The 23812-nt window shown below is 34.7% G+C and overlaps 1 protein-coding gene across 4 annotated transcripts in view; it reads left to right on the forward strand.

The window, feature by feature from the left end:
• Nucleotides 1-23812, forward strand: part of WDR7 (WD repeat domain 7) — a 354103-nt gene that overhangs the window by 134711 nt on the left and 195580 nt on the right. For all 4 annotated transcript variants that reach the window (XM_073213119.1, XM_073213120.1, XM_073213121.1 and 1 more), the window contains 2 exons: nucleotides 933-1051; nucleotides 2708-2831. In XM_073213119.1, the coding sequence (XP_073069220.1) occupies nucleotides 933-1051; nucleotides 2708-2831 (243 nt within the window). The remainder of the gene's footprint in view (nucleotides 1-932; nucleotides 1052-2707; nucleotides 2832-23812) is intronic.

Genomic DNA, 23812 nt, shown 5'->3' on the forward strand with positions numbered 1-23812 from the left:
CTTGATTGCTTGTCTTAGATGTTATCTCTAGGAGGTAATTGAGGTTATTGCGAATTAATAGTGCCTTCATATATAATTTGGGAAGAATGAGGCATTTATTGTCTATATACACTTTAGACACCTTTAAAATAGGGTTGAAATAGATTGAGAATATCTGGGTACCAATACTTTTAAATAGTGCAGTGGTTTACAGTGCTTGTCTTTCATATGATTAAGTTCCATGTTGTAGATTTGAATTTGGGAAAAAATAACTTTTATTCCCATAGGTTAGAGCTAATGATGCTTAAAATTTTGTAAATATTGGATTGTTACGTTTTTTATTTTATGGAAAATCTGAATTCATTTTTCCCCTCAAAAGTGATGGTATGTTACTTATTTCATTTCTGATTGTGGTTAAATATCTGATTCATTTGTAAGAAAAGAGATCAATAAATATGTTAATTAAAGACCCTCTGACAGAGAAGGGAAGACATCTCTGTTGACTGACAATTAGTAATACACAGATGACTTACATGAACCTATCTTTGGACATCTGTGTGAATGCCTTTTTAACTGAAAGTGGTTGTAAGACTGTAGCTCTAGTAGGTGTGTATTTCTGTGCTTTCCCATCCCTGAATATATGTCTTATTTTAAAGAGACTGTTGAGAAACATGTTTTTCTTATAGCATTTGTTAATATTTTATGTGGAGATTTATTTTTAAAATTTTAAGAGTTCTTATAAGTACCAGTTACATGATTTAGAAATGAAATATATTTGATATAATTTTTTGTGTAAAATATTTAATAATAAATTGAAATCAGTGATAATGTAGCAGTTTTGTCCCTCCCCCTTTTTAATTTTTTCGCTTTTGGTATAGTTACAACAAAGAAAAGTCTTCAGAATTTCAGACTGCCAACATTTAGAGTATTTGTAACATATTACATTGTAACAGGATGGAGTCAGCTGGCTGCAATGCACTGTGTGATGTTACCAGACCTGCTGGGACTGGACAGATTCAGGCCTCCACTTCTAGAGATGCTGGCTCGGAGATGGCAGGATCGATGCTTGGAGGTAACGCTGATATGGATAGGTAACAAAATGGTACGGATAGAATGAAAAACAATATGATGTAGAGAGAAAACAAACTTTAAAAGGCATTGGACAAGTGTAAGTTTGAAACAGAAATGGTTAATGTTTATCTAATTTCTTACCACCTGTTTGTTATGTGATAGAAAATACGGATTCATGGGGTTTTTTTCTGTTTCTATGTAAAACAGTGGCGTTTCATCTTGCATATTTGTTTACTTTTTAAAATCCAGTGAGTATGTGATAAGTTCATACACTTTATGAAACCATTTCTTAAATATTGGTTTCTATACAGATTGTATATATAAGGGCATGCACACCTACATACACCCATCTCTCCCAAACTCACATGCTCAGGCATAATCACATCAATCGAATTCCAGGGGAATAACCACAGTCCAATGTTCTAATAAAGTAGAAGGTCTTTGGAATTAGAAGAAACCTGGGTTTAAATATCAGTTCTGCCAATTATTAACTTTGTGACACTGGGCAATTTACATACCCTATTTTGTAAAGTGGGGATAATAATATATTCCTCATGGAATTACTGTCAGGATCAAATAAGATAATGTAAGTAAAATAGTAAGTACAGAGCTTGACACCTGGTAGAAGCTCAATAAATGGTAAATATTTTGTGTTAATGGACTTATGCTGTAACAGATATTGCTTAGAATATAGTGTGATGAGGGACTTGGAAATGTTTTATAGAAATTTTCCTTATTATGGCATTTGACCTGTCTAGTTGTAGCAGTTTGTATCATTCAAGATTTTTAATTTAGCAAATATAAATAACATATTTGCCTCTTCCTGGTCTCTCTTGCCTCAACTCCAAGTAGAATTGCAGCATACTGAAATTTTCCTGGTTTTGCATTGAATAATATTTTAATTCACTTCAAAAGTCAGTTATAACTAACAGGTTTTTATTCTAACTCTTACCAAAGGCTGCTGAGTTATCTTTTTCAATTATTGGTAATAAATTGACATGGCACTTTTGCCAAAATAAAACTAAACTTTAATGCAAAACAGAAGTTGTGTGCCACATTGAAAGAAAAATTGAGATAATATAACTTTGAGAAATACTTTCCTTCTCTAGAAAAATATCGTAACAGGAACATATTACTTGTTGCAAACAAATTGTTTAAGCATGTCTTAGATATACATGAATTGTGTAGACTTATACATATGCTTGTGTAAACGATACCTATTTGGCATATAATATAAAAAAATTCACTAGGTAAGGTTAAATTTAATTTCTTAAGGCTAAAATAGAAAACAAATTTAATGTGTAATGGTGACTTTCAACAATGATATTTGTGTGGAAATTTAGAAGTTAAAAATGCTAAAGTGAAGAATGTATTAAAAACTTAAGAAAATGAAGTTTTAAACCCAAAGATTAAAATAAACATATTTCTGTCTATTAAGATACTTTTCAGTGAAATCATTAACTAAAATGCCTTTAATTTGCTTGTATTCAATTTATTCCACTTTTAATACTTAATTCATTATTTGGTTAGTAGTTTGTATCTCATGTAAATAAATGAATGTGGTTTGTATATTTTCTAGCTCTTTTATTATGAACTTTCTAGTTTTAAACCCCTCACCAACTAATCTGCTTTCTTTTTGGATCTGTGGTCTTCTCAGGTCAGAGAAGCTGCACAGGCCCTCCTTCTAGCAGAACTGAGAAGAATTGAGCAGGCAGGACGGAAGGAAGCCATCGATGCCTGGGCTCCTTATTTACCTCAATATATGGACCACGTCATATCACGTAAGAATTGTCATGTTTCCTACAAAGCTTTTTGTACTTACATAGAAAAGTACAAAGTTCACAAATATGCTTGCTACTACCTAGAAACAAAAGTTAGTTGTTTACCTTAAAGTAGAAATAAGGGATCCTCACATTCTGCTCATTCAGTTTCTAGATCCCTGTGGCTTGGAGTTAAGTATTTAAAAAACGAAAAGCTAAATTTTATATACATATCAGAGTTTTCACTAATGGTCTGATTCCCATTAAATATTGATTTCTGTACAGATTGTGTACATAAGGGCATGCACACCTACATACACCCATCTCTCCCAAACTCACATGCTCAGGCATAATCACATCAATCAAATTCTAGGGGAATAACCACAGTCCAATGTTCTAATAAAGGAGAAGGTCTTTGGAATTAGAAAAAATTTAATTTCTCCCGTATAAAATCAGTCCCCAGTAAAACACTAGCGTCTGTCTCTGCCCATTGCATCATTATGCTTGTGTATGCCAACTTGTCAGCGATTGATCTGATGATATCAAGTGCAAATACAAAACAGGTAATTTCCAAGTTGAAGTCGGAATTGTGAATCCTTAAGAAATAAAGATCTGGTAGAATTAGACCAGTATACTATTGGGAAAGAGAAAACTAGCAAGGATTTTGACAAGTGGATCTTTTGAAAGAATGTGATTTGAATGAATTGGGAAAGGCCTTGGGAAAAATTGTTGAAATTTTTAGATGTTTTCTGCAAAATAAAACCTTTGTGATTATCCTGCTGGATCAAATATGCATTGAAGAAGTGTTATGTTGTGGTGTCATAATTTTTTTCTTCTTAAGAAAGTGTGCTTCATCCCCAATTCATCATTCTAAGAATTCAGAATTAATATTTAGCCTGTCATATTGAGTATAAGATAAATCAGTTTTATTTTTTTAAAGATAAAGTCTCAATGAAACTTTAAAGAAACTTTTGCTGTGACAATTTGGCCTGGCATTGATACATTCTTCTAACTCTCTGCCTATTGTGATGTCATTATCATATATCAGACTTCCTAACAAGTGTCAAGATCAATATCAAACATTGTTGAGGGAAAGAATTTTATAAAGTTACAAAAAAATGGTAGCTATAAAAATAGCCCAGTTTTCTTTCAGAAGATGACTTCCATGTGCTTAAAAATTTAGTATTTGAATATTGTTTTAACCACATTGTATAAAAATTTTGCAGTATGTTGATGTTGGAAAAAAAATTGGCCTGGGTTTTAGGTGAATTCATTTTCAGTGAACTTTTGTCAATACCAATTATTCTTGGTATATGACTGTATAAGAAGGAAGTGAAAATAGGATTCAAAAGAGATTATAATTGTAATTGGTATAACACTACTGAATTTTGCCAGTGGTGGTGTCTGTAGTAGTGGTTTAATTAGGTATGCGACTTTGGACATTTAACTTTACTCAGCCTCAATTTTGTCACAGATGAAGTGAAGATGATAGTAAGACCTAAGGTTATTCTGCATAAGGAATGAGTTAACCTTTGCTAAAGCACATGAAACAGTGCCTAGGCCATGCTAAGCACTATGTATTCGTTAAATATATTCATAGTCTTTAGAAATATAAACATTTTTCACGTATAATCATAAAACACACATAAAGTAACAACTCCAGTTAAAATTCTTTAATCTGTTTAGGAAATAGACTATATACTGAGAGAATATTGGTTTTCATTTGCTTATGGTGAATCTTTCCATTTCAATGAAAAGAAATTTAAAACTAGGATCTTTAGACATATGGACTCTATGTAAAGTATTAGCTTTAAAGTTCTTCTTTAAGTATGTATATGTTTAACACATTTCTAGAACATTAAAGTTAAAAAAAATTAGATTAGGATGAAAAAAGTCCTGCTTTTGAAAATTTGAATAGTCTGGAACACTAGTCTTTGTTTAGGAACTTGTGACTGTTCACTTCATAATATTCCAGAAAATAGAATTAGCTCAACAGTTCATCATTAACCATATTGAATAAAAGATCCCCAAAGGTAAGGACAAACCATGAATATATAGTACTGTAGAGTAGATAGAAGGTGAAACTACCTAACAAATCACTAGACATCCTTTTAAAAGAAGAACACTATAATGGGAATATTGAGAAACATTTTCAGTACATCTTTATTTAGAATGATCTAGGGTAGAGTGGGAGAGTGGACTGATGTAGAATAAGTAGCTGGGAGGCAATTATAGAAGGGAATATGGGTCCCAGATCTAAATGTAGATAGGGGAGAATAAAAGATAATCCTAAATCTTGGTTACAGATTACATATTAAATGTCTAAGAAAAACACCAAAGATTAGTACAGTCTTGTGTTCTTGCCAGTTTGAGAAAAGAGGTACCATTAGCCATGATGGTAGGTGCCATTTTATTTTTTTCCTGGAAAGAAGAAAATGAGTTAGCTACAAGATAAAGGCATAAAATAGTCACAGATTACTCCCTGAAGCAATGATACAGATGTGTATGTTGCTAGGTGAGAGATCTGTTAGTGGGTCCAGAGAGGATACAGTATAAGTACAATAAGGACAGTACCTCCTATTTATTGAATACTTTCTCTGTGTCAGGCTTTTACTAAGTACCTGATTGGTGTTATTTCATTAAACTATTGAAATAATCTTGTAAAGTCGGCACTATTGTCACTATCACCCTGTGCCTTCTTCCCCCCACCACCAAGATGAGTTAATTGAGGCCAGGAAAGAGTAAAGAACTTTTAATGAGGGTCTCTTAGTTATTAAGTGACTGTCAGACCTCAAAACTTACTCTCTTAACCTCTTATATTCTATCACACTTTTCTCCAGCATCCTTGGATCTTTGCTGGGTTGGGACAGGGAGGGATGAGTAGATACTTGGCCTAATTTATCCTGCTTTCAGGCAGTGTTATCCAGCCATATTAAATTTAACGCTAACAAGAACAATGAAATGGAGCAGAAAAATAACTAGGAAAGTTACTCTTAAAGGTTCTCATCGTTGTTTAAATAAACATAAAGTAAGTTGTTCTTACATCAAATTTAAACCTTTACATTTATGTAAATTAAAGGCTTTGGTATTTAGATACAGTATCCTGGAGTCTTTGCACATTAAACAAATGCTGGCTTACTTAAAATTTTAATCTTATCACTTACTATAATTGTATTTTTTACAAAAGAATAAACAAATATACAATCCACATGAAACTCAAGCATCTCATGCTAACAACTCTTTCTATATTAATGTATTCTGGAACTTTGATATTGACTGAGTGTAAAATTAGTTTGCTTTACTGGGAGCTTTCTATTGTAATATAAGCACGTCAAGCTGAAGGAGTTGGGATTGTGAATGTGTGAAAGGAGAAGAAAGCATACAACAAATGAGGAATGACCACATAGGGCTGCTGAACAGATTTGCTGTCCGAAGGGATCAAAAGGTTATGGAGCCAGCTGGTGGGCAGCCCACACCTGCCGTCAATGTGCTTGTAGTGAAATTGCTTCTACCATTGTCATTTATGTTTGAGGAGATGATTATTGTAGCAAGGTACAGCATAAAACATTATTTTAAGAAACTTAAAACCTACTTCTAGCATAGGAGTTGTTTTAATAACTACTTAGGTAAAATATTAAGCAGTGTATCTGTTAAATATGTCATCAGATATTTTCTGACAACTTAATCATCCTAAGCATTTTGAAACATTCAGTAATTGCCTGAGCAATATTGGCAGCTCCTAACTTATGACTGAGCTTGGTCTAAGAGTCTCTTTGTTAGATATTTGTCTCTGAAACTCAGAAGGTGCTTTTACCTGAAGAGCAGAATGTCATACTGGGCTGATGGACTGTGATAGCCCTTTATCTTAGAGATCTGGAGTTTGAGGTTTAAAGTGGTAAGTAACTTTCTCTGACTTTGTAGTCAGTAAGTAATTGAGCTTCGGACCAAGATGACAGCTCAAGTCAACTCCTCATATTGAGGTCTTCTGGAATTTTGTAAGGTATATTTACAATAAAATCCTTCTGTAGGTCTGTCTGAGAACTCAAGGAAAGCAACCGGCCAGAGCTAGTTGCTTTCCTTAGGACTATTGGGGGCATTAAAGAGAAAGTTTTTGTATAGCACCTAACACAGTATATAATACACATAGTGAATGTTGCCTATCTATCCCCTTTCCTTTCCTATATTGTTTTGTTCTCCTTATTGTCACTGACTCAGAATTCACTTTGACTTATATTGCTGAGGGATTCTGATCAGAAATTACTGGGGAGAAAGAAAGAACAACAGTCTGCCTTAACTGAAAAGGCAGTTCACAAATTTTCATAAAAACTAAGTCCTAATTGAGTGATACCATAATGGCATTCTGTCCTTGAACCTGTTAGGAAACATTTTATTCCTTATAAAAGCACTCAGTATGTAGACTTCTTATGTCTCATTTCTGATAGAAAATTTGAGGATAAGTGCAATGTGGTTTGTACTCTAATGGTAACAGGACTGGGATTGCAATTATTTCATGCATTTTTGTGATGGTGACATGAATATTGTAAACATTTTCTGAGTTATCACTCTTTAGCATGTATGTCTAGTCACTTAGGTTACAAAATACAAAATTCTATTATTACTAAGGAAGGATTAATGTGATTTTGTGAAAAAGTTGTGTTAAAATTTGGATGAAGATAAAATGTTATCAGTTGTCTCATATTTATCTTGAAGGGAAGCTATTTTGCAGAACCCGATTTTATATATTTTTCTTATTTGTGACAGTGTACATGTAGCATTTTGATAATTGACTTTTTTATGAGGTCAAGCATCTGCTCGTTTATGAAATATACCCACACTTGCCCTTCATTCCAGGCAGTGACTACTCTGAGGTAAATGCTGATGGTTCCTGATTTCCTTTGGCCTGTGATGCAGAGTGACCTTATAGGGCATGAGGTCACAAGCGTAATTATTTCTCATACGTTGTATTCTGCTTGCTCACAGTAGCTCATCTTTTCCTTTAATGTCAGAAACATTAAACACATAAAAGTTACTACCATTATATAAATCAAAGTCTCTTCTAAAGGGGTGCTATTGTAATTTTATGCAGTTATGGCCAATGTGGTATTAATTTGCAAATTTATCATCTCAGATATTGATAGAAGGATGTGTAGCACATCGTGTTTAATACGTATTGATGTCATCAGAAGGAACAATCCTTTGTTCTTATCGAGTCCCTGCCTTTTTAGCTTCCTTTTGTGTTAGGGTTACCAGGGTTAGGCTTGTCTTTTTATCCCCCTTGGAAACAGAATAGGATTTCTTTGTTCAAGGAAAGACCGTCCTAGTAAATGTTTTGGGTTTGACTTTCAACAAGCCACACTGTAGTACCTATTTTAACCTGGAATTGAAGTCACTTTTCTGATGATTATAAAATAGTGTTCATTCTGAGCACAAATGTGGATGGACCAACAATATACAAGAAGGTAAGAGGGGACTATATATTCTAGAGGCAGTGGAAGAGTATATTGTAGCTAGTAAAAACAATGTATATATTAGTGCATTCTTTGGAGACAGATGCTTTCAGGGTTTACTGGTGGGGAAAGGATGGGAAAGGACAGGGAGAGGGTTTGATAAATAGGGGTTAAGCCTGAATTCCCTCCACTCCCCCTGAAGGGCCTTAACTGCAAAGCTTTCCTTCCTTCCTTTTTTTTTTATGTATGCCTCAATTATTTGGAACTCTCTGACGGTCTTCTTAGGAATGGGTTTTCAAGATAACTGAGGGTATAAAAATCACCAGATGGTCAGATTTTAAAAAAATTAATCCTTTTTAAAAAATATATTTCTAAATATCTCTAGCTTTAAATCCTCAGTAGCCAGAGTTGTTTTGGCCTGTGCTGTAAAATTACCACCATTTGCTTATTGAAAAGAGTGGATCTATTTATCTGAACATAAAAGTACCCAGATTGAGATGCTTCTAGCATTTCTTATTTTAGGTTTAAAAAAATGATTTCCTCATTTTTATTGTCTGGTAATTGCTACCAGTTTTTGCTGTTGGACTGTTTTGTCTCACCCTTAGCAGCTTTGATTTGTAATGTACTGTTTCCAGTGTTCTGGGAGGTAGAAGCCAGGTAACCAAACTTACTTGAGTTAAATATAAAGTAAGAGTGAACTGGCTATGAATAAGGGCTCTCTGATGAAAATAAAAAATCCCGGAGCTTTAGTGTGAGCACTTTGGGGGCATCCCTGCTGGTTCCTCGTATTCTACTTATTTGCCTACTTTCTCGGGTCTTTCGTTACATCCTGGGTGTATCTTTCTTTTTGGGAAAAAATATTCTAGTTAACATTGAGGAAAGAAAAGGCATATCATTTGGTTGCTCATGAAGAACTGATACTTCTAAAACACCTCTTTTGTAATTAATGCATATTTCGTGAATCAACTGAAACTAAAAGATGATGTTTCCTCAGGTATCTGTAGTCACGCCGCTGTTCACAAAGCCAGGCGGAAGTGGTTGTGCATTGCAGTTAGAAAGGGAAAGTGTTAAATTATGACCAAGTGACTGACATAAAAAGAACTTCATGTTCTGTGGGGATTTTTATATTGTGAAGCAGAAAGGGTTTGTCTTAAGACAAGCTATATTATGCAATCACACGGAATCTGTAGTGAATCTGTTTGCAGTGTTTCATTGGGACCTAAGGGATTTGTTTTTCTTTTTTCTTCCAGAGTGTCAGAGTTATGGGGCTTAATTTTAAGCACTTTAGACTGATCATGTACTTAACAGCATTAAACTGTTCCACTTATCTATATTTGGCTACTAACCTAAAGGAATAACAATTAAATTTCTTCGTAATGGGTCGCCACTATCTAAAGGAAATTCCTTGAGTTTCATGTCCCTTGACTTCTTTAAGGTGATTTTAGTATTCTTGTAATTTCCCTTATATCCTCCCTACAAGTCTTGGAAATTAGAGTAGTAAAGTTCCAAATTCAAAATGAAAGCATTAATGAATCAACTGGTTATTTATACTTTACTTCTGAGTAATAAACAGAACTCTGTGTCAAGTAATGCTGTGGGTTATGAACTGCACAAAATTAAGTAACTTCATGCTGCCAGGAAGTCCTCCATGTAAGAGGTTTGTAGCAGTGTATCCAGCGGTCTGGTTTCAGGTGATCACTAGGAGCCCCAGACAGTTTTCCACCTTGGGCAACAAAGTAAGGAGTTCAGAGCATAAGGAAATTCAACCACTTGTTCCCTGTGAGGAACTGGGGGATCCCATCAAGTGTGGGACTCTTTGCCTGCCTCCATCCTTCCCACTCCACTTAGGGAACACTGGTTACCAAGAGGCCCCTGTGGAAAAGCTTCTGGAGCGGAAAGGATTTGAAATAATCTCCGTTATTTTCTCATGCCCCCTTCTTGTTCCCTTTCACAAGTCTCCCTGCCTTCCTTCCTTCAGTGCAGAAATGTTACCTCTCCTCATGTTGCAGGTGGTGGCAAGGCCCCTAGGGGGAACGGCTGAGTTTTGAGGTGTTTGTACACTTTCTACCTGCTTTAAGGAGTTGAAGTACTTAAGCTGAAGGGGACTACCTTATAAAAGGAAAACACGTCCAATCTGTGACACATTGTTTTAAAAAATGGTGTTCCAACTGAAATACCTGATAAACCTTTAGCTGAGGTTCTGGTGGCCTTTGCGACAATAAATGACCTATTATTAGTTGTTATGAAGAGTGTGATATTGATTTGTGCCATTAGTCTCTTGCTGATTTGCTGAAGAACAAAAAATTTTAATGCTAATGGAAATAAAGTACTTTACAAAACACTGCACACAAATACTGGAACATGTATTTGTAATAAAACAAGTGTCTAATAAACTTTTAAATATGAATTTTCTTTATTCTAGTACAGATTATTCCAGTACAGATACTCAGAGTACTGTTCCATTTGCTTTTATGAAGAAAAACTGAATTGATAATCTTGTGAAGTTTTAAATCTTAGACATTGAATATGCATGCACGAATCCAGTTTTGATTGTGAAACATTTATAATTTTAATGCCTTATTTCTAACTTTATTATCTTTTTCTGTTGACTGGCTATTATATATAATTGCATTGTTTCAGTATTTTAGTTAAACGCCTTATTGTGAACTGTATGTGACAGAATAGGTCTTATAGTTTGAAAGTAAATAGTAATTTAAAGTTGTTGCAAGACAATTACATGAACCTATTTTTACTTGTAATATTTTGATTGTAATAGCTAATGACAGGTTTTGTTCTAGTGTTGTTTATATGTTCTGGTATTAACATGATCGAAGTATCTACTAAAATATCTTTGCCTAATTCACTCTCCCTCCCTGTCCCTGTTTTTTAGGAAAGTGTAATATTTTATATTTTATTTTTCTTTATTAATATTGTCCTAACGATTTATTACATCTACTATCTATTTTTATTAAGCAGATTTTGGTAAAAATAAGTATTTTAATGTGTTTTAATATTTATAAATGGTTTCATTGTGCATGACATTTGCAGACTTGGTAAATATTTTAGCACCTCTAGTACACAAACATAAAGAAAAAAATTTGTTTTATTGGTTTGAGCGCCCGAATTGACCCCAGCAAGATTGAGATTGATCTGGTTTCTTTCAGCCTGTTAAATGTCAATCCAGTCATCTGTAACAGTACTTATATTTTTGTAATTTTTCTGTACGTATTTTCTGTGTTCTATAAAACTTACCCATCACTTGAAAAGATCTTCCTTGCTTGATTTGAAGATGAAAACAACCACAACCACCTATTTTATTTCTTGTTTTAAAAATTGTTTCTACACTTAATGTCAGTGCTATAATCACAGTTCTTTTTTGTAATCCTTATGAAAAGAGTTTATATTTTATTAGGAAAATATGATGAGACGTATTTGAAATGTGTAGTTGGACTAAAGAACACTCAGCTTTGGGGAATGGAAACGGTAGTGGAGGGATGGCTCCTTCTGCATGAATATTCCTGATGATATTAAGGCATAAAAAATGACCTTTCTGTAATAATTTAACATTATTAAACAAGTTCTGACATAGATTGTGAGCACAGAGACACAGATCAGCTTATTTCGAGGTACTTTTCTATCTCAGGCTTTTTCTTTATTCACTGTTAGGGATTGGCCAGCAGGTCTTACTGAGGTTTTGTTTTGTTCTGATTTTGACTGCTTTTCCCCCCACCCCCGTCTAAAGCAAGGCTAAGTATTCAAAACAAATAATATCAAGTCAGACGAACCAAACCAGAAGTGAATCTGAATTCTGGGTGGTTGGGCATTTGTAGTCTTAATCTAAAGTGTCGTGAGACTTTTTATAAAATATTTGCATAAGGTTTAAAGTGACCAATAATCTCACATGTGACCTATTTTAAGATGTGATCAAGATTCTGAGACCATCCTAAGCTTTTCCCGTCTAGTAGTTGGGTGGGCATTTGGGACCAGAAGCCTTTCCTATTCCGTTTCATCACGGCCCACTGTTGCAGAGAAGAGATTTGAGCCCAGTGATTTCTCAAAAGGAAGAATGAGAGACAGGAGGGAGGAGTTTCAAAGGATGATGATCCTAAATATTACTCCCTCCTCAACCAAAGATCTGTGTTCATTCATTTCATAGTTGCCCAATCAGATGCCAGTAATTTGAGAGAAAAATACTGTTTTTTCAAAGGATTTTTCTAATCATGGGTAAGCAGCTAATTTATTGAACCAGATTTTTGTTTGGGTAATACAGTGGCAAAGGGGTGTCAGAATATCTGGTCCCTCATCCTGCTTCACCACACATTAGCTGTGACCCCAGAGAGATCACTAAGCTTCTGCACTTCCTTATTTGTTCATTTCTTTTATGAGGGGACTGAAACAAAATTGTGCTTTTCAAACCTTTTAGGTAGTAAATTCATATATGAAATCTTAGCCAGAGTCCCAATATATAAAACAGATTTAAAAAAATAGTTTCTTTAGGCAGTTTAAAATCTCTTGTTTTTATTTCCCGGCATTGAGGGCGGGGGGGATAAGTGGAAAAAAAATCATTCGTGTGCCCTGAATCAGGCTCTTCTTTTGTCTTCTGAGGTTCTGTTCTAACAATAGAACCCTAGTTAAGTAGTCTGTTCCTTAAATGCCTCTTGTTCTAACAAACGACTCCCTCATCCCAACACACAAATGATACGGGGCAGATTTACAAACTTTACCTTATATATGGCAATTCCTAAAATTTGTTATCATGCAGGACAATCTTTAGTTTCTCTATAACTCTTATGGTTCTGCATGGTAACCTGTGAAATATATTCTTGCCACTTCTCCAGCAAATCAATGTGGTCTTAATAGGGCTTCATAGTAGCTTGTGCCTGGCAGAGTGCTAGTACAGTATGCTCTTTAAATGTATTATCTGAAATAGTTGTCTTCTGGAAGCGTATGAAGAGTTTTGAATACACTACATTGATGTCTGATATATACTTTATTGTTTTGACTTAAAATATGATAACCTTTCAGATGTGGATTGGCTAATTGTCTGATTTTAGGACTTTTTTGTTCTTAATGTGATATGAATGTAATGTGAATATAGATTTGTATACATTCAATCATCTTTTAATAGCCACAATCAGACCTCTATAATAACACTTTTTGCCTATCTGACTTAATGAATTGTCATTGGATAAAGTTTTATTTGTTAATTTAAATATCTGTTTTTCCTTTCCAAGGCATAGAAAGTGCAGTAATGTTTCTGTGATATGTTCTATATAAAATCAGTATGTTTATTTGTATGCCTTCTTCAGAAGCATGTGACTTGAGTCTTATCATTTTCTTTCACACTAAATATTTAAAGACTCATTTTGCAAGAGATTTTGTTTCAGATTGAATTTTTGGTTGAGGAATTCTTATGTAATTCCTCATACTTGATACTGCACATACTTCCTCTTTTTGTCATTGGCTACACATTGTCTGTGGCCCTGGGGTATGCGTGGGATGATCATGATGCACAACAGAAATATTCATTCTTGAACTTTACCATTGGATACATGAGCAGGATAACAAAGATGAGTTTCTTTTTTTTTTTTTTTTTTTTTGCTTCTACAAAAACAGGCTTACCTCTCTCCTTTTTATTAATTATGTACTATATATACATCCTCAGAAGTGATTGGTAGAAGGGTAGGGGTTTGGGGTGGAAGAACATTACAAGGGGTCATTTCAAAGGAATTGTATTAACCTTTACTACTAATCAGTAAATCTTGTTCTTATTCCTCTTGGAATCACTGCCTAGAGATGTTGGGATAGCTTGTGAAATGACCTGTTTGAATACCAAGTATAATTCTGTACATTAGTTTTGGATAAAAGAGATATGTGTTTTCCTATTCAGTTTCTCAAACTTTTTACTTTGGAATATTTCAAACATGTATAAATGTAGACAGTAGTGTAATGAGCCTCCATGTACCTATTGCCTAGCTTCAAAATATAACTGGTGGGCAGTCTTACTTTGATTACCCCTCCAAACACCCCTCCCTCATTACTTTGAAGCAATTCTTAGATACAGTATCACCTTATCAGTAAATATCTCAGTTTATATCTTAAAAGATAAAGGCTCTTTTTAAAATAAAAAATAGCAATGATGCCATTAGAATGCCAAAAATAACTAAAACTAATTTTGTAAGATTATCTAATTCAAATGTTTTCTTGTTTATTATTTTTCTTTCTACTTTGCATATGATTTTTTTTCCCTCATAACCCAATGTATGGACCCTTTCTCTTACTGTTTCAGGATTTTGGGTCAAAATTTTGGGAGTTTTCCTTGCTACAGGAATTCTCTATATTTTTTACCTTTCCAGTTTTTTTCCTTATGTCAGTTGGAATTGGTCCTGCTTAATGGTGTGAAGAATGGATGTTATCTTTTTCCATATGGCTATCTTATTATCTCTAGAATACTTCCTATACTCTAAGTTTCTGTATGTAGTTTTGTGTCTTTTTTCTATTTTGTTCCATTTTCCTTTAGGTAATGCTCAAGTAATTTAGGTAAAATTATAATATTTATATTACAGTTAAGGCCCAAGCTCTTCTTTTTTGATGGTTCTCTTGGTTATTCTTACTTGTTGATTTTTCCAAATTAACTTTATAATAAACTCGTTTGTCTCTAGGAGGGAATAATCTGATGGCATTTTTATTGGGATTACATTTAATTTATCAGACCTAGGGAGACCTATGATATCTTTATACTGTTGGATTACTATCCAAGAATATAGTATATCTTTTCATTTGTTCAGGTCTGATTTTTCGTCATTAAGAAGTTTTAAAATTTTCCTCATGTGTCTTTAGACATTTGTTAAGTTGTTCCTTAGGTAATTAATTTTATTGTTCTTCCATTATACCCTTTAACTGTTGTGTGTTTGTATATATAAATACTATTGACTCTTGTTAGTTATATAATCTGATATTATTATACAATTTATTCATTGATTATGCAAGTTTTTTCCTTGATTCTTTGGGGTTTTTCAGATACACATAATCATATTAGTCAAAAACAGAGACAGTCTTACCTCTTTTCCCATTAATATACCTCTGACTACTTTTATCTATACAATTTCATTAGCTAATACCTCCAACACAGTGTTAAATAGAAACTGTGAATATAACAAAGATCTTATTATTTAATGCTTGTGATAGGAGCTTCTGTATTTCAAAGGTAAAATTTTTAGTTTGAAACTAAACAGTACTATTTGGCTAACTCACTGAATATATTTATAACCAGAATCATGTAGGTTATAGGATATATTACGTATCAGTGTAACTTATATGTAGATGTACTCTGTGGCCCACAGTTCTCCTGGCTGGTGGGACTTGTAGGATACCTGTGCACATAGTGCCCCTGGAAGTAGTGCCTCTAGCTTTAGACTACTCAGGGACTTTGCTGGGAGGGCATCTTTCTATTTCATCGCCACTTGAAGATTTCTTTATCACCATCTCACCCTCGCTCCTCTCCATTTAGGCGGTCTCATGACTTTGGGAAAGTAAATCTAGTTTCTGCATTTACTGGAGTATATTGAACCACAGGTAGATAGCTGCTGATTAATATGTTCAAGATTACTGATTTAAAACAAATTTTTTTGTTCAAGTATAGTTGACGTACAATCTTATATTAGTTAAAAGTATACAACACACTGTGGTTCAGCAGTTACCCATGTTATTAAATCCTCACCCCAACTAAGGCGGTTACTATCTGTGAGCATAGAAAGCCGGTACATAAACACTGGCTGTATCCTTCATGCTATACCGCCCCCCCGCGACAAGCTTGCATCACGACTGGGGATGTTTGTGCCTCTTTATCCCCCTCATCCACCCTCCCCATCCCCTCCACTCTGATAACCACCAGTCCCTTCACCGTGTCTACAAGTCTACTGCTATTTTGTCCATTTTGTTTTGTTTTTACCTTCCACAGGTAAGTAAAGTCATATGGTATTTGTCTTTTTCTGCCTGGTTTATTTTACTTAGTATAATATCTTATAGGTCCATCCATGTTGTCATGAATGGCAAGATTTCTTTCTTTATGGCTGAATAGTGTTCTTTTGTGTGTGTGTGTGTGTGTGTGTGTGTGTGTGTGTGTGTGTGTGTGTGTACACCACATCTTTATCCATCCATCTATTGATGGACATTTTGGCTGCTTCCATTTCTTGGCTATTGTAAATAACGTGGCACTAAACATAGGGGTGCCTATATCTTTTTGAATCAGGAATTTTGTTTTTTCTTCCTCCCTCCCTCCCTCTCTCTGTCCTTCCTCCCTCCCTCCCTCTGTCCTTCCTTCCTCCCTCCCTCCCTCTGTCCTTCCTTCCTCCCTCTGCCCTCCTTCCCTCCCTCCCTCCCTCCCTCTGTCCTCCCTCCCTCCCTCTGTCCTTCCTCCCTCCATCCCTCTCTCCCTCTGTCCTTCCTCCCTCCCTCCCTCCCTCTGTCCTCCCTCCCTCTGTCCTCCCTCCCTCTGTCCTCCCTCCCCCCCTCTGTCCTTCCTCCCTCCCTCCCTCTCTCCCTCTGTCCTTCCTTCCTCCCCCCCCCCCTCCCTCTGTCCTCCCTCCCTCTGTCCTCCCTCCCTCTGTCCTCCCTCCCTCCCTCTGTCCTTCCTTCCTCCCTCCCTTCCTCCCTCTCCATGAATTGATAGGCCATGGGTTCTGGCAGCTCAGGTTCCCTTCCATTTGTTGTCACAAAGTGTGCTTCTCTGGATGGAGCAGGCTGGGGCTTCAGTTGAACCCAAGTACCTTTCTCTTTGGCTTCATTGCTTTTCTGATCATTTTCTTTCACATGCTTCAGGAAGCTGTCTCTGCTCTTAGAGTGCTTAATATGCAAAATACATGCATTAATTTCCTTGCAAGAATCTTGCCCTTTACTTGTTTGTTTACAACAATGCCAACAGCATGCTGGGTAACACTGTAGACTCTTCCAGTTTTGCCATGGTAACATTTGTGGACATTCCTTTATTTTTTTTTAATTTTTATTAAGCTATCATTGATATACACTCTTATGAAGGTTTCACATGAAGAACAATGTGGTTACTACATTCACCCATATTATCGAGTCCCCCCCTATACCCCAAAGCACTCACTGCCCATCAGAGTAGTAAGATGTGTGGGCATTCCTTTTTGAACAGTGCCTATTCCCTGATGTCTACTGTATCACCTTTCTTGTAGATTCCCAGGTATATGGCCAAAGGAACGACTCCATGTTTTCTAAAAGGCCTAGAAAAGATACCAAGTGACTCTTCTCTTTCCCTTTATGTTGGTCATTTTGATAAATTACTAGAAGGTGGCAGCTTCAGCTGAAAGGAAAGGGTGGATTTTGTTTTCTTTGGGTAAATTCCTAGAAGTGAAATTACTGGCTTGTATGGTATTTCTATTTTTAGTTTTTTGAGGAACCTCCACACTGCCTTCCACAGTGGTTGCACCTGTTTACATTCCCAAGAGTACTGATTTTAAACTCATCTTTTTAAAAAAACTCAACATATTCACCCAATATAGAAAGATTTTCATATTGATAATATGGTGGGATTTTATCTAAAATATGCTGTTTCTAAAATTTTAATTTCCACTAAAATACTTAGTAGCATTTTACTATGAAATATGAGGTATGGTTATCTAATTTGCCCTCTGTCATCAAGTTTGTGGAGTATCTTTGTCTCAGTAATTTTGTTAAATAGTACAAAGGAAGAAAAAAGTGGACACCTACTAAGTCCATGCAATGTGATAGGTGTTTTTTACATTTAAAAAATATTTATTAGATTAAAGTGTGCTAATGAGTGATCTAGAAGGAAATGCATGGAATGGAATGAAACTAAAAGGTAGAAAATCAACATCTGCACATTTTCTACTGTAATTCTTTAAGTAGTTGGAAGTGTTTTGTGTGTGTGTGTGTTTTAATTACAAATGAGGAAAGAAATCAAACTTCAGCTGCACTCAGGGATTGAAGACTCCTCCCTTTGTTTGAACATTAATAGTGGAATCTTATATGGGGAAGAAAACCACCTGCTAGCAGTTTATTGGAGACAAAATGGAAAATTAGGGATTCATTTTCTGATTGATGATTAATTAGCCCACACAGCGTTCAAAATATAATTTCCATAAAACATATATAAATAGAATACATAGAAAAAGGGGAAGAAGCAGGGAGTTCTGATAGAAGACTAAATTCATTAAAATGTTCTGATTTTAAATTTCTTTACCAGGTGTGCTGGTCATTCTTAGAGTACTATATCTCTTCATCGGAGTAAGACTTTCCTCATTCCCAAAGAAACAAACCCATTTTATGGATTCATCAGAATAAATTTTTATTAATGTCTAAAAATATGCCGGCTAAAATGTAAAGCAACATTATTTGACCAAATTGTATTATGCACATACGCAGAACATGAGGCTGTTCTAGATGCTGGATATTAAAAAATGAAATCCCGTTTAATTGAGTAGTCCCCATCTCCACGTGGATGTCCATAGTCACTTCAAACCTATCTTCACCTATAAATTTTCTTTTTTCTTTTTTTCCTAGCACTTCTGGAACTGCCATCACTTTTATTATATATACACTAATTATGGAAATGTGTCCATAACCTATTACATGGTGATTGGTAGAACAAAGATTTAATCGGTGATGATAATATTTGAATATTTGATCTACAAGTAAAGAGTATTTGAAAAGAATGTGTAAGCCAGCTGTACGTCATGTGGATATATAGCTACTTATGCTGAAAGAATTAGACATTTTTAAGACACACCGTGAAACACTGCAAGGGAAATTAGTGGTAGAGGTGGAGTGGCTGCAAAGTCAGATATCATGGATTCTCATAACACCTAGTGGATCAGAATCTTTTGTTTAACCTCTTTAAATCATATTTCTTTATTGTTGGCAAAAGATTATTGATCTACTTCTGTTCATCTTCTCAAGTTCCTTTAATTATGGTTCATTTTTAGAGATTCTGTCCTTCCTTTCCTGGTGCTTTCCCACTTGCCAGCCACTCAAGACCAGGGGAAAAAATCCGAGTTCTAATCTGAGTGGCTGCCTAATTAAAATATATATTTTAAGTTTTGTTTTTATTTGTGAGTTTGGGTTAGAAAATGAAAGTTTATGTTTTCTACTCATTATAGTTTCTCAACTAAATATTTTCTTAAAATTCACGGCTTGTCTTTCCTTCTCTTAAAAATGTCATTTACAGAACAGAAGTTTTGAATTTTGATAAAGTCTAGTATATCAGTTTTTTCTTTTATGACTCATGCTTTTGGTATTGTATCTGAAAGCTCATTGACAAACCCAAGGTTACACAGATTTTCTCCAATGTTTTTTTTTAGAAGTGTTACAGCTTTACATTAATATAATGACTTGGTCTTCCCATTCATTTCTATCAATAAGTACCATTCTTGATTATTTCATCCTTTTTAACACACAATATTATCTTCCAGATCACTAACTCATTATCTATACTTAATACTTCTTAAGAGTATTGCCTATAGTCTCACAAGCTACTTGTTTATTTACTGTCTGTACTGAACAATTTTTGTGGAGTTTTCCATCTGAATTTTTGTTGTTATCTCTAGAAGAACTTAATATTCTCAAATAAGAAAGTCAGAGCACCTCACAATTTTATCTAAGTTATTACTGGGAGAAATTGTTCAAATATCACCAATGACTTACAGTGAGATCTTAAAGCATATTGCTGCCAATTAAATGTGTCACCTAATAGGATAATATTAGAACAAGATTCCTGTCTTTATTTTCAAATCAATTATTCATTGTGTGTTCTGAGATTAAGAGGTCAAAAGCTTTCCTACTTCTGCATGTGTGTGTGTGCGGAGATATTTGAAAATAGCATAATTGGCAGTAACAGAAGTAATCATAGGATAAATTGGTTCTTTGAAATGTAAACATTTGTTCTAAATGGTTTTGGCTTCAGATTACTTATATATAAACAGATGTCATAAGCTGTCTGGAATTGTAGCTCCAAAAGGAGGGGAGTGATGCTCACTGAAAGTTTTAAAAAAGACAAAATAGATGGGTTCATCAAATAGAAAAAAAAAGTAGAATATTGAATACTGAATGTAGTAAAGTACTTCTAGAGAAAAAACCACAGTAAGAAAATAAGCCAAAGTCAGTAATAACAAAAGCGATGGTAATAATATTAGTGATAGTAATAATGTTATTTATTGAGTGCTTACTACATCCCAGGTGCTATGCCAAACTATACCCCTTATATCCAATATTGAATCTAAAAGATAATATATCATTGTCTTTTATCTTGTATTCATTGAGTTGTATACAAGGATACCAGACAGCTTGGCTGGGTTGCTGGAAGTTACTACTTTTCATTGGTTGCCTCTCTGAGACTGTCCGCTAGTATAGATCAAACTCTTTGCCTTCATAATTGTCTTCAAAGAGCTGCTTCTGGCTCTATGCAGACTGAATTCCAGGACTATTCTGATGATGAGAAAAAGAATTTATCCTTTCTTATCCTAAAATCTCAAATAATGACGTTTCATTTACTGTCACTGCATAGCCACCAATCCTAGCAATCTTGTGGCTATATTTTACCACCTGTTTTGTTCTCTTCATGGACTGTGCTGGAGCCTTCAAGAAATCACCTATGCACTTAAAATCTTTGTTTTCTACATGGCTTTAAGTTTCTCTAGTATAAAGTCCTTGCATTTTTCTTCTTTGGCCTAGCAGTGACTGTCATTCAAAAAAGACAAAGATCAGTGGTTTTCAAACACTTATTTAAAAAGTGGTATTCTTTCTTCAAATGAAAATGTCTGTAAAAATGTGTTTAAAAAAGGTAAAGATGGGAAGTGTGGAGGTCTCCTTTCTTCTGGCATTTCTAGGGAACTCATAGGGTGCTCCATAGTACAATTTGAAAATCATTGGTCTTATTGCTAATTCTCTTTTTGCGTCCTTCCAAATCATTCCTCGCATTGCTTCGGGAGGTATCTTCCTAAAACAAATATCAAATTAAGTTATTTCTTATGCTAGTATCTTTAATGCATCCCTATGGCCTCACCTCACATCCTCACATGTGAGTTTCTTGGGAGCTAAAGCTGTATTGTTCCCCTTTGTATCTCTCATACCCGTTAGGGGCTTTGTAAGTAGTAGCCTCGGTGCTCCATGAATGTTTAAGAGAGATACCGAGGGAAGTTTGCATGGTTCTATCTGCGTCTTCCTAATGGCTTCGCTTCACTCATATTGGCAGTGCCAGCCTGTCTCTTATTCAGACCTTCCCATCTTTCAGGCCCAGCCCAAATCTTAACTTCCTATTTGACAGCTATCCTTAGCTCCAGCAGCCCTTATCAATTTCCCTTCCTTTGGTTTCTAAAGCAACATATTGTAATTATAGAGAAGCACATACTCAGTGTATTGTATTTAGTGAACTGTGTTGTTACCACTTTATAGTGTAACCTCTGCCCGGGCAGTTCTAGCAAAAATAATGAAAATACATGAAGGTTTTCAAAGGTACTTTCTTATATATGAGAATATATTTTGCCAAGTTCTGAGATAATTAATTCTGCTTATAATTTGGGTTTTGAAATAAGCCAGAGGTTATAATTTTAAGTTTGTGCTTTAGTACAGTGTGTGTCAAGACAGATTTGCCTTTGTTTCTCAACACATTGCAGGTTGAACAATAAATCTTTGTTTTATTGTGTCTTCTGAAACTAAAATTGATGTTGAGTCAGCTCATAGCCTGCAAATCAAACAGAAATCTTTGAAAAAGTACATGCAATGAATTAAAAGTATTTGGTGTGATTTTTACCATGGGTCATTTTCAGGTTCTTGTTGGAAAAGAGGAATAATAAAAGCTTTATACCTTTACATTAATATTCTGTTGATACAGCGCACTTCCTTTGTTTTCTATTCCTTGTGTATTTTTCAGTAAATATGTTTCTTTTGTTGTTTTCAGAACTGTGTATTTTATTTTATGTGACGACAGTTCTCTAAAAAAACATCAAAATGCTAATTAGGGAAAAGTGTATTTCGTTTTCTTAAAGACAACTACCAAATTCATGTTACCAAATGATTACATTTTTATTCAGGGTTTTGCTTCTTTTTAACTATATTTTTCATTTCTCTAAGTACTTTGTGGCCTTTAATAAATGAACTTGTTTTTGATACATTGAAATGATCTCTATAGAATAAAGAATAAATATCCTCAACATTTCTTACAGGAAGACTTTTCTCTGAGACATCTATACAGTTATATTTTATATTTTTGATGTTATTGAGGAAGGAAAAGTGGATGCTGTGTCTTTAATGGAAAGCAAAAGGTTATCTTTCTCTGGCCTTTGTGTGTATGTGCTGATGTGGATGTAGGCAGCCAGACAGGCAGTGTGTGCAGAGAGACTAGGGAACCGGCTGTGGATCGATAGAAGTGGTGTGAAGTGAATTAATGCGAGGTAGGCCGTCTGTCTGTCATAAGGATTGTGGGGAATGCAGGGCAGCGTGGTCAGTCATTGCAGAGATCTGCTTCCAATAAATTCAACCCTTCTGCCTGAAAACAAACTCTAGATACACACGTACTCCCTTCCTCATTGTTAAATTTTACTTTATTCAAAGTAAATGTTCATACCAAGTTACTGCCTCCAATATACTTTAATTGGACCACTGGAAAACCACAGTTGTGAGAACTGATGAAGTAAAAATACCTGCTGTTCTTTTAGATCCACTTTGCAGCCAATATAGCGGAAATCTATATTACTATGGGAATGAGAAATATCATTTTTGTTACTATTTATAAATATTTTGGTATGTATTTTTCTTTCTTGGTCCTAATAATATTGTCTATCATTTCCATTTAATCTTCAATAAAACAATAAAATTACAATGAATTCACATGGTTTTATATTCCAGTATTGGTTAAAGGCTCTGTATTTTAATTGTTACTCTATCGAAATTTAGTATTTAATCTTTGATTATTAAGTTATTCACATGATTCTGAAGTCTTCTGACTTCATATCATTTATCACTACCCAGATATTATTAGTCAGGAAAAAATGTTTATAAAGATAATTTACAAGCTTTTGAAAGATAAATCTTAGAATAATGTACCTGATTTTACTGGTGGGGAGAGGCAAGTGAAATTTTATTGCATTGATTTTTAAAACTGTATCCCATATTTACATTAAATTTTTTTTCTAAAATGATTAAACGTAAGTTGTATATGTAATAGACCTCTTGCTATGAGCAGTGATATAAATATTTAGAAATCTAGATGGCATGACAATCTCCTAATAGTCCTCCTCCCTGCCCTCTTTTTCTTACTTCTGCTGCTAGCCAGTCTACCCCCGTCCTTTCCACTGCCATGTCCAGACTTACACCTGCTTTCTGCTCCATTCTATGTTTTTCTTTGTATTCCTCCTGACTCACAGTATAGAACCCATTTATAGACACTCATTATCTGGCATAATGGTCATTCTTTTTGTGTGCGTGTGAAATCTGGATTAGGGGACTAACTTGTTTTTTAAGTAGCTCACAGCTTTCCATTTATTTTTTTTTATCTCTTTACTTTCTTTAACTCTTTAT

Source organism: Manis javanica, chromosome 9, assembly GCF_040802235.1.
Source record: "Manis javanica isolate MJ-LG chromosome 9, MJ_LKY, whole genome shotgun sequence".
NCBI lineage: Eukaryota > Metazoa > Chordata > Mammalia > Pholidota > Manidae > Manis > Manis javanica.